The 14,762-nt window shown below is 45.6% G+C and overlaps 1 protein-coding gene across 6 annotated transcripts in view; it reads right to left on the bottom strand.

Moving 5' to 3' along the window:
- The window catches only part of PML (PML nuclear body scaffold), a 45,131-nt gene that overhangs the window by 18,518 nt on the left and 11,851 nt on the right, over positions 1-14,762 (bottom strand). For 5 of the 6 annotated variants that reach the window (XM_058542049.1, XM_058542048.1, XM_058542050.1 and 2 more), the window contains exons 3-4: positions 5,589-6,169; positions 4,012-4,082 (exon numbers count right to left, since the gene is read on the bottom strand). In XM_058542049.1, coding sequence (XP_058398032.1) covers positions 4,012-4,082; positions 5,589-6,169 — 652 coding nt within the window. Of the gene's footprint in view, positions 1-470; positions 3,448-4,011; positions 4,083-5,588; positions 6,170-14,762 lie in introns of those variants that run through there. The other variant, XM_058542053.1, reaches the window with a different exon arrangement.

The raw sequence follows: 14,762 nt of genomic DNA, 5'->3' as shown, positions 1-14,762 counted from the left end.
CTCAAAAAATTAATAGAATTACCATACATCCAGCAATTCCACTTCTAGGTAAATTTTATGTGTATTTTATCACCATTACAATACAAAAAAAGTTGAAAAGGCCCTGCTCTATCTATCCTCCCATGTCTGGCTGTACAAACTGCTGGGATGTAAAAGACCCTCTTTCACGTGGACCGTGACCTCCCTGAAGGCAGGGCTGGGCTCCTCTGCCTCTGTCCCACCCTCCCTGACAGTCATTCCCTCCCACTCCCCCAGCCAGTGTTAATGAAGCAGGGACACATGAGGGCTCAGTAAACAAAATAAAATCATGATGATTGATTTATAATTGTTGTAAAGCTTTAAAATTTTTTATTTTTTCCATTAAAGTATTGCAACGTCATTACAAAAAGAGCCTATGAGAAAGAGGAGGGAAAATGCCTGAGCCGCCGCTGCGCGGCCCCCGACCCGCGGCCCCCCCCCCCCCGCGCTCCCTGGCTTAAGCCTGTTGGCGAGTTTGCTCATCTCCTCCTAGGCACACGGTTGCAATGAAAGTAAACCCGCATTTTAAGAGGGATGAGTGCTGGCACCAGAGGCCCAGCTCCTGCCTCCTAAGGCAGGGCCCCGGGGCCAAGGGTTGCCTTTCTCCTGGCACACAGATGGAACTGACTTTCTCCTGGGACAGCCAGCCTCACTCGAGCTGCCACACCTGCCCTTTGCACTCACAGTGTGTTACCAGTTCCTTCACCCAGCTCCACCCACCCCCAGCCTATTACCAAAGTGAAAGCAAAGGGCTTTGGACAAAGAGCATTCTTCTGATGTTCCAAGTTCAAACTGTTTAGAAGCTGATAGTGAGAAGCTGTTACCCTGGCCCCTGGCCCCATAAGACATTAACCACAATCCCGCTCAGAATAAGCCTGACGTGTTGTCTTTAGCTTGCAGGAAACCACAAAGTAAGGAAGGAGAAGATGGCTGAACAAAACCAGTCAACACCGGTTGAAGGCAACACTGCAGTCTGACTTGATCTGACACAGACCCCACAGCTCTGTCACAATACATTACCATATTATAGAACACACCCACTGACGCCACGACAGTTTACCACTGCCATGAAAATGGCAGGCTATAACCAAATAAGGAAAGAAAGGAGGTGGCACCCTTGCTCCCCAGAAAAGCCTGCCCATTTCCCAGAATAACTAGGAATATTCCTCCCCTTCCTTACCTAGACCCCTTATAACAGCTGCTTAATCACACCAGGAGCTGAGAAGTTGATTTGTGAACTTTGTTCCCACTTCTCTATTCTTTGGCCACTGAATAAAGCTTGTGCTATTGAACACTCAACGTCGGTCTCCTTTCAAAGTTGTGACCCGGAGCAGAGGAAGAACCCTGAGAGGAAAGGCAAGAGATCCTCCTCCAGTCTCTCCCTGGCTGGGGAGCGAGTTCAATCGGTACCAAAGTCACATCAAGACAAAGATCTGGCAAAATGCCTCAACCACAGGCAAGACAGCAGGGGCCCTCTTGCTATTCATTAACCAGCGACTGGCACCTGGAAGACGGCCGAGATCTGTGACCCACAGCACTTTCCACTCTTACTCATGTGATTTATTTGGGGATATTATTCATTCTAGCATTGCTTGTAGTACCAAAACAACCTAAATATGCACCAACAGGGAACTGGCTAAATAAAGTATGCTCCATCCATTCATTGGACCACTATGCAGATGCAAAAAGGCATCAGGAAGCTTCCTGCCTACTGATAGGGTAAGAATTCTGGAATACATCATTGGTGAAAAAGCCCCAGCACAAAACTATGTATATATGGTATTATGCTACCTTTGTGCAAAAAAAAAAAAAAAAAAAAAGAATAGAAAACTAATGTCTATAATCATATTTGCTTGTAATTACATGAAGAAATTCTGGAAGGATATGTGAGAAATTAATAGAGAACTGGACAGATGGGGGACATTGTAGGAGTGAGACATTTATCACTTTCTGTTTTTATTTCTGACCATGTGATTGTATGACATCCAAAAAATAAAATAAAATGGCCTTTTTTTTTAACTTTTGAAGTTGTGTATATGGGAATGCAGCACCTAAGGCAGTTAGGAGCTGGCTTCTAGTCCTATCCCTAGCTTGCTGTGTGGCCTCGGGTTAAGTCACACCCTCTCTCTGGGCCTTAGCTTCATTCTCTGTAAAAGAGGGGGTTAGACTCCATGCTCTCTCCCAGCTCTGAAACTCTCAGATCCTAAGTCCTGCCTCCTCCAGGAAGCCTCTTCTGCTTGTCTCAGCCTGCAGCAATCTCTCCCTCCCACTGGCCATGCCATGGCAAAGCTAGAAAGGCTTATTGCCCTGACCACCCCCACCAGAAGACCTTCTTTCCATGGAGGACTAGTCAGTTCTGGGCCCAGATCCTTGACAGGCAAGCACACGCAAACCTGGATGACCAGGATGGGGAGGAGACCAGACACCTGGTGCAGGAGGGAACCGAGGAAGCTTATCCTGGTGGAGAGGAGCCATGCACGCAAGAGCCCAAGAGGGCAAGTCAAAGGGATGCCACTGCATTTCCACCTAGGGAAGCACTGTAAGTCAGAGCAGCTCAGAGACGGCAGTGAGTGCCTCAAGAATGAGTGAGCTGCCTGTCCCTGGAGGTGTGTGCATTGAGGGAGATCAGAATTTGCTACCCTAAAATGTGTCTCTTTGGCTTGATTATTTTTAAGAACAAGACTCAGAAAGAGGGGCCGGCCCGGTGGCATAGCAGTTAAGTGAGCGCATTCTGCTTTGGCAGCCTGGGGTTCGCAGGTTTGGATCCCAGGCGCACACTGACACACGCTTGTCAAGCCACGCTGTGAGGGCGTCCCATATAAAGTAGAGGAAGATGGGCACAGATGGTAGCCCAGGGCCAGTCTTCCTCGGCAAAAAGAGGAGGACTGGCACCGGATGTTAGCTCAGGGCTGATCTTCCTCACAATTCAGAAAGAAACTTTGACCTTCCCCCTAACTGCCTAAAGAATTTAAGATAGAAGGCCTGTCCCAAGAAGGAGCTATCACCATAGGTAACTCTAGTATAATATGAACTAGGTGTGGTAGACAGGGTTGAACCTACCAAGGCCCGTTTTATCAGTTCTCTCATTGTTTACAGATGGCCCAGCAAACATTTATTTACCAAACATTTTCTTTTCCATCTCCATGTGAACTGCCTTCCTTCCCTTTGAAGTTCCAAACTACTACCCCCAACATCCTCCTCTGTCTTTAGCTGAAGATGGTATTTAAGGTGGTGGCTTCAGCCATTTTGGCGAGTTACTCAGTTTTCCTGGGTTTCTCCCATCTATACATGTTATTAAATTTGTTTGATTTTCTCCTGTGATTCTGTCTCATATCAATTGAATTCCTAGACCAGCCAGGACTCAGAGGGTACAGGAGTATTTCTTCCGCCCTTACAGCATGAAAGCTGGATAGCCACAGGTCAGGGGTGCTGCAGAGGGAATGCCAACATTAGAAGGGGTATGAGCACCTTCCAACCCTGAACAACTATGGTTCTTGGATATATGCTGACACTGAAATCACACTGATGGAACCCAGGCTGCTGGGATCGAGGCCTGACTCCTGGCCCCATTCTCCACTCCTCTCCAAGAACCATGAGTGGGGGGAGAAGAGGGTAAGGTCCACATGTTGACCCCAGGAAAGGCTCACATCTAGGGTGGGGTGGGGGGGACAGTCATTTGCCACATCTATCAGTGCCACCTACCAGTGACCACCTCCTTCACTTCCTGTCCACCCCGGGGTCTAAAGCCCTGAACCCATCAAAAGCTACTTCGGCATTTAGGAGCTCAGAGCCAGCCAGCCAATCCTTCCCTTACTCCCTCCCACTGAAAGCTCCAGTCCAGCCACTGGCTGTCCCTCTCAGGCGCTCTCCCTCCTCTACTGCCTGGAGACACAGAGACAGCAAGACTCAGTTTCCTTCCTGACACAGGCAACTTTCAACCTGCTGACCCGCTGGACTGTACCGCCTCCCCTTCAGACCTCAAACCCATCTCACCAGGTCAACGTCAGAAGGGTCGCTGCGAGTGCTGGCAGCCTCTGGGCTGGTTCTCTTGGGTACAGCTGCATCTGGAGAACACAGAGAAGGTCACAGGCAGGTCAGGCCCAACCCTGGTGAGAGGCACCCTGGCTTGGGACAGTGACAGAGGGAACATCCCTGTTGCTTTTCTGGGAGACTCATTCTCCAGGGCCTCTCACAGCACTGGGACAGGTTCCTTGAGGGGCTGGCAGTTGGATGGAAAGCTCCTAGACTGCAATGGGCATGAACCCAGCCAGAGGGAGAGAGGGGTGGAATCAGAGAGCACTTGCCTTTGGCTTCAAACCCCAAATGCCCCTCTCTCCATCTCTGGGCCACCACCAAGGCAAGCGTGGACAATCCTAAAGGCATCATTGCTCACTGACTGCTCTGCATCCAGTGAGAGCTCTATGATACTCTTCCTGTTTTTATTAAATCTAAATCTCTCATGCTTCAGAATAAAATAACTCCCTTCTCTGCCATTGCCAAGTTACAACACCCAAGGCAAGCTGTTTAGACTCTGTGGGGTCATTTCCTGTATACCGGGTAACATTCAATATGTAGGTGGCTAAGGCACAACTCCACGGCCATTCTAGAACTATGTATACTTCTATGAGCTCACGTCCATCAGCCCAAGAGCAGGAGTGAGTGAGCCCTCCATCACTGTCACCTGCCCGGGGAACCTTCACATTCTGTAGCCTCTCTCCCCTTTCCCAGTAAAGGCATCCTCATACCAGCTGTTCAGAGCTCAGATTCCAGCCTAGAGATTTCATCCAAGAGCCATTAAAGCCTCCTAGCCCTGCAGGCCCTCTTGTGCACACCCCTCCCCATATCTCTTGAAAGCCCCCTGATGTCTCCAGCTCATACATACAGAGCTGCTACAACTCCTGGATTTGGACTGCAGAGCCAAGCGCTGTTTCATTCTCCAGCTAGTGATGTGCCCCATCTTGTCTCCAGCTGGATTGGACAACTCGAGGTCAGGAACTGGTCTGCTGTCTCCCCACTTCCCAATACCAGGCAGGACCCACAAAGGTTGGCAGCTGGTCCAGATGGCAGGCCATCCTGGAGCCAAATGATCTCCTCCCCTGAGCCACAGCCTGGTTTTAGGTAAGCACTTAACCACTCCAGGGGGTTTTCTCAGCCCCCTTCCGCCCTAACCTCATGTTCCAGCTGACTTCTCTGTTGCTGGACCAGGTGGCTTAAGAGAACTTCCTGAAGTGGCTGGTCCCTCCGGGGCTAAAACGATACCGGCTCTCAGCTTTGTAGTTTCTTAACTCCCCCAGGGTCACAAAATCACAGCTAACCCATAGCGTCTTCTAAATTAATAAAACGTGACCCCTGTGGGGGGCTGCAGCTCCATGTCGGGGCATCCTCTCTGCTTTATCTTGTGCCCTGAAACCTCCGATGTGATCAAATTCAAGAAACTTAAAAACCCCACAGTTTCTTTTCTGTCACATGGAGATGATCTTTTCTGTCCCGCCTACCCCAGGGAGCAGCAAGCAAGTCACAAGCCTTTAAATGGTAAACAAGCCAGCCATGAGGGTGTCTTGGGTGCTTACCTGTCCCCTGGGTGATGCAAGAGATGAGGTCCTGCAGGCGCACCTTGAATTCGTCGAAGCTGTCGGTGCGCACGGCGGCCTGCAGGCTCTGGGGCTCCTCCTGGCGCAGACGGCCGAGCGCCTCGCTCAGGAAGCCGTGCATGTCCAGCACCTCCTGGTCCGAGGCATAGCGCTTCATCCTCTGCACGAGCGCGCCGCCCATGCGGATGCGCTGCAGCACTGCATCCAGGCGGCTCAGCTGGCCCGCTATCTCTTCGTAGTCGCGCCGGTACCGCTCGTTCACCGCCTCCAACAGCTCGCGCTCCTGCTCCCGCACGTGCGCTACTACCTGGCGCACGCGCGTGCGGATCAGCTCCTCGGTTTCGGCGCGCACGCGGCCCAGCTGGCTGACGGCCGAGCTCATCTGCGCCTGCGCCGCATCAAAAGCGCGGTCCTGCTCCTGCAGCGCTTGGGTCATGGCGTCCAGCTCGTCCTGGCGCTGCTTGATCTCCGTGCTGATGTCGCACTTGAGCTTGCTGTGGCCGCTATCCAGCAGCGCGCACGAGCAGCACAGCGGCTTGGAGCAGCCTCGGCAGTAGATGCTGTGGACACACAAGGCCGGCCTGATTTAGGGCTCTCTTGCTTTTTTTCCCTTGAAATTTTTGTTATTAAATTCCTCTTCAAAAATGACAAAACTTTGAATCATGGTATGTTTCTAGTTTCGTGCTTTTCCCCATTCAGTGTTTGTGGTTATGGTAATAGTATCCAAACTACCAATAAAACATTAGAATACATAAAAGTTATTAAAGTAACAAGAGCTAGCCTCTGTGAAACAATGCAAAGATACCTAAAAAGAAAGTTAATCATCTCTTCCCACCAGTTCTGAATTTCCTCTGCCCAACTCCAGCCAAGGTATCCAGGTGAGCATCCTGGGTGCATCCTTCCACACCTCTCTCCACTCAAACCACCTTAACACAAATAGTATCCAGACTGCAGCTGCTTGCAGGATTCTAACAACTTGATACATTTCATCTCATTTAATCCCTGCTAGAGCCTGTTAGGGGAGAATTATTGTTATCCTCATTTGACAGATAAAGAAACAGACATTCAGAAGTTAAATAACTGCCTCAAACATCTACAACAATTTTGGGGAGTTGATTGTTCTTAAAAAAGATGAGATCATGCCATACCGTTACTTTGTAACTTCCTCCTCTAACTTTCTCTAGGTCTGTGAGTATAGATCTAATGTATTCTCTTTAATAGCTCCATTATATTCCAGATGGACCACAAGGGATTCAGTCATTCTCCTGTTAATGGACATTCCAGTGATTCTTGTTTTTCTTTTTGCCAATATGGACAAAGCTTTATTTAGCCTAATGCATGGATGCTTTTGTCTCTATGAAATAGATTACAAATAATAGGATTGCTAGATCAAAGAGTGTGTATATTTTTATTTTAATATTTTTATTTATTCAATATGTTTTAGCTAGCAGACACTTCCATAGCAGTTACTATGTGTCAGACACTATTATAAGCATTTGACAAATATGAACTCATTTAATCCCACTAATAATCCTACGGAGTACGTATTGTTATTATCTCCATTTTAAGGATGGGGAAACTGAACAAGAGGTACAATAACTTGTCCAAGGTCACACAATTAGTACGTGGTAGAGTCCAGATGCAAACTGTAGTAGGCAGAATAATGGCCCCCAGCCATGTACTAATTCCCAGAACCTGCGAATATGGTACCTTACATGGCAAAAGGACTTGGCAGGTATGATTAAACCAAGGATCTTGAGATGGGGAGATTATCCTGGATTATCTGGGTGGACCCAATGAAATCACAACTGTCCTTATAAAAAAAACAGGAAGAGAGTGGGAGAAGGGAGACGTGATGATGGAAGCAGAGGTCAGAGTGATGCTATCCTGTGGGCTTTGAAGATGGAAGCGGGTCATGAACCAAGGACTGATGGAGGCCTCTAGAAGCTGGAAAAGGCAAGAAAAGGGATTCTCCCCAAGAGCCTCCAGAAGGAACACAGCCCTGCTGACACCTTGGTTTTATCTCAGTGAGACCCATTTCAGACTTCTGACCTCCAGAGCTACACAATAATATATGTGTATCGTTTTAAGCCCCTAAATTTGTGGTAATTTGTTGGAGTAGCAATAGGAAACCAATATAAAAACCCAGTTTGGCTCAGACTCCATGCTCTAACCACTGCAATGCTGCCTCTTCAAATATTACAAGGAAAAACATTTAGTTCCTTCCCCAGAAGTATTGCTGTAATTTACTCTCATCAGCAATGATAATAATAAGTCAGCCCACCTGAGGCCAGGAGAAAGGATCTTAGCTGGGGCCACTTTGGCTCAATTATTGAGATCAACTTGTCCTGAAAACTGTCAACAGAGAGGTTATGGCCAACCTGATTCCAAAATCACGGCACCAGGTACTGGTCCTCAGCTTTGCTGGCTCTCAACCTTCCTAAGTCACCCAAGGTGGTAAGGTCCCAGGGCTTGATCCTCCTGATCAAACACAGGAGACTTATTCCAGGCTAGCAGAGGTTTCCTGGAGAGCCCAGCGTGTGGGAAAGGGGAATGGGGGTTGCCACCAGTCAGAGCATTCAGCAACTCCAGCCACGGGAAATCTGATCTAAGAAACAGAGACCCATTACCCAGAGGTAGGGCCAGTGACTGAGGTACGGGGCAGCTGAAGCAGAGAAAAGAGGTGGGCAGATGTGGATCTGACCTCAGCTCTGTGCCCTTGGCAGGTCACTGAACCTCTTGACACCTCAGTTTTCTTATCTGGAAAACAGGGATAATTCCCACCTCATATGGGAGTGCTGTAGGGGATCAAATGAGAGAATTCCTATATAAAAACATTCTTAACAAAGACTATGATAATTATAATTGACTGAAATATTAGTGCTCACCCATGACGCTATTAATGAGAAATGCTAAGCAATTATGAAAAGAACTAATAACTCTACAGAGGGCAATTTGGCAATATCCATCAAAATTACAAATGTATTTACCCTTCGACCCAGCAATCCCCCTTCTAGGTAACTATTCTGCAGCTCTAGCTCCACACTTACAAAATAACATCCATACAATGCAACACAGTCCAAAATAGCAAAGAACAGAAACAACCTAAGTGTTCATCACTAGGCAATGAATTACATAAATGATGATGCACCCATACAATGGAGTACTATGCAGCTGCAAAAAAACTGAGGAAGCTCTTCATATGGCAAAATCTCCACAGCCAAATGGGGACAATAATAGGAGTATTAGAAGGATTTAATAAGTTTAAATATATAAAGTTTAGAACAGTGACTAGCATATAACTAGTGTTTAATATTTGTATTATATTAATGTATTGTATAATAAGTGTTTAATATTTGTATTATAATGATGTATATTTTAAGTAAAAAAAAAATCAAGGTGCGGATGTATAGGATGCTACCTTTTGTGTAAAATGGAGAAAAATAAGAATATATTCATATTTGATTGTGTTTGAATAAAGAACTCTTAGAAGGATGCAGAAATTAATGAAAGTAGTTATGGGATGGGGCGAGACAGAGGTGGAGCGAGACATTTCACTGTATGCCTTTTAGGATGCTTTCATGTTTGAACCTGGTGAATGTATTACCTATTTCTTAAATTAAAGAACAGAATACTAATAAATGTGGGCAACTATACAGGGTGTAGAAATAAAGGGGGGAGAACTAGAACCAGGTGTTGTTTTCCCTGCTTTGGACCCCCGGGAGAGGGGCTGAGTCTGAAACTGGCTTCCCGTCCTCAGAGAGAGTACTCCATGCCTGGGAGGGACACACCGAGGGCAGCCTGGCTAGAGGGAGAGCTAGACTTCTGGGCTGACCAGTCTCTGCTGGGTCCTATTCCTAAACCCCCTCTGCCCCAAATGGGGTCTCCCTAGGGAAACCGGTCACCACCCCCACTCTGGACGGAAGTGGACAAGTGGCAGCAGCTCTCTGTGAGTTTGTTGGACTGAATCAGACCCCCTGGGTCTGAAAGCCGTCAGCCTTCTGATAAGACTGAGGGGCACTCTGAATCAGAGTGACCCATCGAGAGGCTGCCACTCAGGACCAGGAATGACCTCCTTGGCCTAGGATCCCTTCACTCTCACTCAAAGGACACTTATTGAGCACGTACTGTGTTCTTGGCACTTTTGGGGATGCAGAGGTGAGGTGGGAACCTGCCCACAAGGAGCTCCATGACAAGAAGCCAGACTTAACACAGACATAGAGAGTTGTAGCTCCAGAAAGCAAAATCACAGTTATTTGTTCCTAGAATATTCAAAAGAATGAACTAAAATACCACAGAATTAACAAGAAATTGCTCAGCAAAGTGGCTGGATTACACTAGAATTAACCGAAGAAAATAGCTTAATTCTATCTCAGCAAAGCAAATGAAAAGAAAATATGGAAAAATAATTCCATGCTCTTATTCACAACAGCAATTTAAAAAATGCTAAAAAGAAACCAAACAGAAAACAAAACAAAACAAACCTAGACATGATCCTAACGAAAAATATGTAGGACTTACATGGAGAAAACGACAAAAACCCACTGAGAGATAGAGAAAAATCTAAAAAACAGAAAAAGTGTATCAAGGTCCCAATGAGAGAGACTAAATACTATAATATTCTCTTCGAGTTAATGTAAAGGTTTAAAGCAATTTTAATCAAATTACGAATGAGATTTTGAAACTTAACTGATTCTAAATTTCACATGATGAAATAAACAGATCAAATAGCTAAGAAATTTTTGAAAAATCAGTGTAAGGAAGGAGATTTTCTCTGCCAGACAACACATTATAGAACTACCATTACTAAAAGTGTGGTCCGAATCTGAGTCAAGAGAAAGATCAGCAAACAGACCAGATAGTCTTGAAACAGGCTCTGGCATCTCTAAGAATGTAATATTTTATATAATGAGGAATGCATGCCAAACTAATGGACATTAAAGGGGTTTTCAACAATTGGAATCAGGAAAACTGGCTACCGGGGGGGAAAAAATCAAGTCAGAGCTTTGCTTCATACAACACACCAAGATACATTTCCAATGGATCACAGTTAAACGTGGAAAATGGCTCCATGAAGATGCTATAGTTGACTATTTACTCTCATGATAGTAAAGACCTATAACCACTGAAAAAATGGAAGAAAATACAATCAAAAGATGCGACTGCCTAAAAACTCAAAACAATACATTTTTTGGAAAGACATTCACAACCTCCTGTTATAAGAAAAGCTCGCTACAGAACATTGTGTTGTTCATTTCACTTTGGATGGTTAAAGAGAGCAGGAAGGAAAGGAAAAGTCTATATTGCTGGTAGTTACCTCTTTGTCTTTCTCCTTCCCCCCTTTCACCTATTTAGATTTTCCAAAAGTTTCCATAATCAATTCTAAGAAAAGGAGTTTGGACTTTAAACAGGAAGCAATGGGGAACCCTCAAAACACATCCCAGGGCCGGCCCCGTGGCTTAGCGGTTAAGTGGGCGCACTCCGCTACTGGCAGCCCAGGTTCGGATCCCAGGCACGCACGGATGCACCGCTTCTCCGGCCATGCTGAGGCCGTGTCCCACATACAGCAACTAGAAGGATGTGCAGCTATGACATACAACTATCTGCTGGGGCTTTGGGGAAGAAAAGAAAAGGAGGAGGATTAGCAATAGATGTTAGCTCAGATCCGGTCTTCCTCAGCAAAAAGAGGAGGATTAGCATGGATGTCAGCTCAGGACTGATCTTCCTCACAAAAAAAAAAAAAAAAATCCCATCTAGGAATTACAACAAAGTTCTTTCTCTTCTTTCCTGAGGTGTATTGTTTCACTTATCGCTTTATGACTGCTCAGTGAATTGACTACCTTGTTAATATTTTAATAGAAGCCCCAACATGTTTCCTGGGTTCTCAATCTCCCCATCCTAAAGCTGCCTATGTCTAAACTAGGTGAACAGACTTAGGCCTGAATCTGAGCTCTTCCAATTCCCAGCTATGAGGCTTTGAGTAAGTTACTTTCTTTGAGTCTTAATCGCCCATCTATAAAATGGAGATAGGATGCTTCTCTCACAGACTGTTGCAAGGATGAAGATGGGCTGGTGTATGTGAAGTGACCCACACAGTGCCAGGTACACACTGGACATTCTGGAGCTGTGAAAGAAGAGGGGACATTAACTACACATGTACACATGGCAGCTGATAGCCCGGCTGCTGGAGGGGGGAACCTCTCAGCCTCAGGCTGTAAGGAAACATCACCACTGAGCGTGGTCTCTGGATGTCCCCTTCCCAGTATGGACAGGCCACCCCAGTCCAGCCACACCTCCCGCTAGGACCAGAACAGCATGCCACTTATGCTGTTCTAGGAAACAGGGTAGCTCAGAAAGTAGGAAGCAAAAATCCTGTATCAATAGGACCCATGGAGAGCTGGCCTCAGAGCAGGACTCCAGTGCAGGGCCTGGCTCGCCTGACGGCAACTGAAAAACTGCCCTCCATCATCCCCACCCCCACAAGGGCAACTGGGAGCTTTCACTTTGGTAGAGTAACAAGAGGAGCAACCTCCTTTGAAAATTCAAATAATTAGCTAGAGAGCAATTAAAGAGACCCGTCAGTCATTTACACAGTAGTGTGAAAACATTTAATCAGACTGGTTTCTTGCTATCTTCTGGGTGACACAGATGAGAAAACAAGATTTTGGAAGCCAGGAGAAGAGATGGAGAATTGTAGAGCCTGGGATACTTAAAGAGAGTGACAGCATTACTCCTATTGACCTTCCATCCTCCAACTATTCATTGGTTGAGACGGTGGTGGCAGAGATGGGAGAATCTGAGGTCTCACAGAGGAAGATAGTAGAAGTTAAGAGAAGCAGCAAGGAAAGGGGAGAAGAGGATGCCTTGTCTGTTTCATACTATTGTCTTCTGCTGGCCCCACACCCAAGAATGAGGAAGAGAAAGTCTGTGCTTTTCCTGTCCCACTCTTTTCTATGCAGGTCTCTGCTCCCAAGACACAGGGCTGGCACATCCCTGGTGCCCAGTGTTCTGTTGGGCCACACCCCTCACTCAGTGAGTAACAGGTGCGCTGCTGCGTGGAGCCCCTGCCCCTCCTGCCCTCTTTACGGCGGTGAACAGCACCACCATTCAATGACCACTCAAGCCAGAGCCCACGGGGAATTCCAAGTTCCTCCTCCTCCTCTACTGCTTCAACAGTCACCCATCATTAAGTTTTGTTGACTCTACCTTCATTTACTTTAAAAAAAATTACTGAGTAACCAAGTGTCTGCACAGACTAGGATGTGAGGGTGATTAAGGTAGCATCCTAGTTCCCAAACCTCTCACCTCAGTTCCCATCGCTGCTGCCTTTGTTCTTGCCCCAGTTACGGCTTTTTATACCTCCTTTGGCACTACCCCCTAACAGGCCTCCCTGCCTCTGGTCTCTCCTGTTAACCCTTTCCAGTGCCACCAACATGGCATTTCTAAACTGTGATTATCATCATATGCCGAGGTGATTGCAATGATGCCCCGCAGTCGGAATAGCATCAAGTGCAAGACATTTCTAAAGCATCACCTAAGTTATACATTAATGAAGGAGATTCAATTTTTGGAACAAAGTGGATCACTTGGGGAAATCCATTGAGTTTTATAATAATGCACTACAATTATATCACACTGAATATTAGTGAACATTAACACAATATGAATCTACACGCCAGTAAATGTTGCAAGCCAGTAAGACAGTTTATCACATAGATAAGTGCAGTGATTATCAAGCTATTTAAGTCCGATCTAATTTCAGTAAATGAAATGGCAGAAGAGATGGAAACGGCTAAAACAATCAATCAGTTAAAGCCATGAATAAGAAAAACAATATTTGATGATTAAGGTAACAATAAACACTATCTTAGTTAAATAACATATGGAATAAACAGGCAGCTCTTCTATTTAGTCACACCAATCTCCAAATACCTCACCAACTCTAACAGCTTTGTCAGAACAAATCCAAATTGCAAAATATGCCAAAGCAGGAATTTGTTACAAAATTCAACGACTAAAGTTAATCATTCAATGTTAATAGAATCTGGTGACATAGAAAACAGGCAGTAATCCTTATGTGACATAACAATTTTGATATTCTCAAGCACTTTTATAAAAATGTGTATAAAATGATTTTATGTAGCTTTGAACGTACACTGTGGTTCTGATTGTCAAATCTCATTCAATAGTCATTAAATAAACAAGTTCCCCTCAAATTATAGTAATACTGTTAAGATCACTAATCTGAAAAAACCTAAAAATAATAAATTAAAAATTGGTAATACTAATGGTAATAGAGTAAGAAGAGGAAAATAAAAAGGAAGACCAAGAAAGAGGAGGAGTCATGTAAGAAAATTTCATAGAAGTAATCAGAATTTTTAGATTGAAGGAGTATGCCAGGTTCCAGAATAATTTGATACAAAATGCTCAACACCAAGACAGCTTAGTCAAATTAATAAACTTCAAGAATGAAAAATATCTTTAGGCATCAAGACAAAAAAGGCAAATAAATTTGGCCTCACAGTTCTCCCCGTGAACATTCGATGCTGGAAGACAACGCAGCAGGGCCCACAAAATTCTGAGAAAAGCCTGTGACCCAGGTTGATTATAGTCAGCCAAGATAAGAGCAACCAACAGACACTCTCAACATCAAGAGACTCTAGGAATTCAGAACACAGAAGTCCTTCTTGAAAAATACTGCTTATTGACAACATCCATCCAATTAAGAGCCAAATCAAAATAAAGAATTGGTGAGAAGTGGGGCCGTCCCGGTGGTGCAAGCAGTTAAGTGCGAGCTCCGCTGCAGCGGCCCAGGGTTCGCTGGTTCGGATCCCGGGTGCACCGACGCACCACTTGGCAAGCCATGCTGTGGCGGCGTCCCATGTAAAATAGAGGAAGATGGGCATGGATGTTAGCCCAGGGCCAGTCTTCCTCAGCAAAAGGAGGAGGATTGGCAGATGTTAGCTCAGGGTCGATCTTCCTCACCAAAAAAAAAAAAAATAGAATTGGTGAAAAGTGATGTTAAAGGACCTTGCTGTGCATTAGAGCCACTGCGACACAGAACCAAGACCAGAGAGACGGGAGTGGACCATCCTGATCTTTCTTAGCAGAGACTCAGTTACTACTGTCTAAAATGGACAGCATTTCCTTAAA

This window comes from Diceros bicornis, chromosome 5 (assembly GCF_020826845.1).
Source record: "Diceros bicornis minor isolate mBicDic1 chromosome 5, mDicBic1.mat.cur, whole genome shotgun sequence".
NCBI lineage: Eukaryota > Metazoa > Chordata > Mammalia > Perissodactyla > Rhinocerotidae > Diceros > Diceros bicornis.
This window is presented reverse-complemented; position numbering and strand designations above follow the sequence as displayed.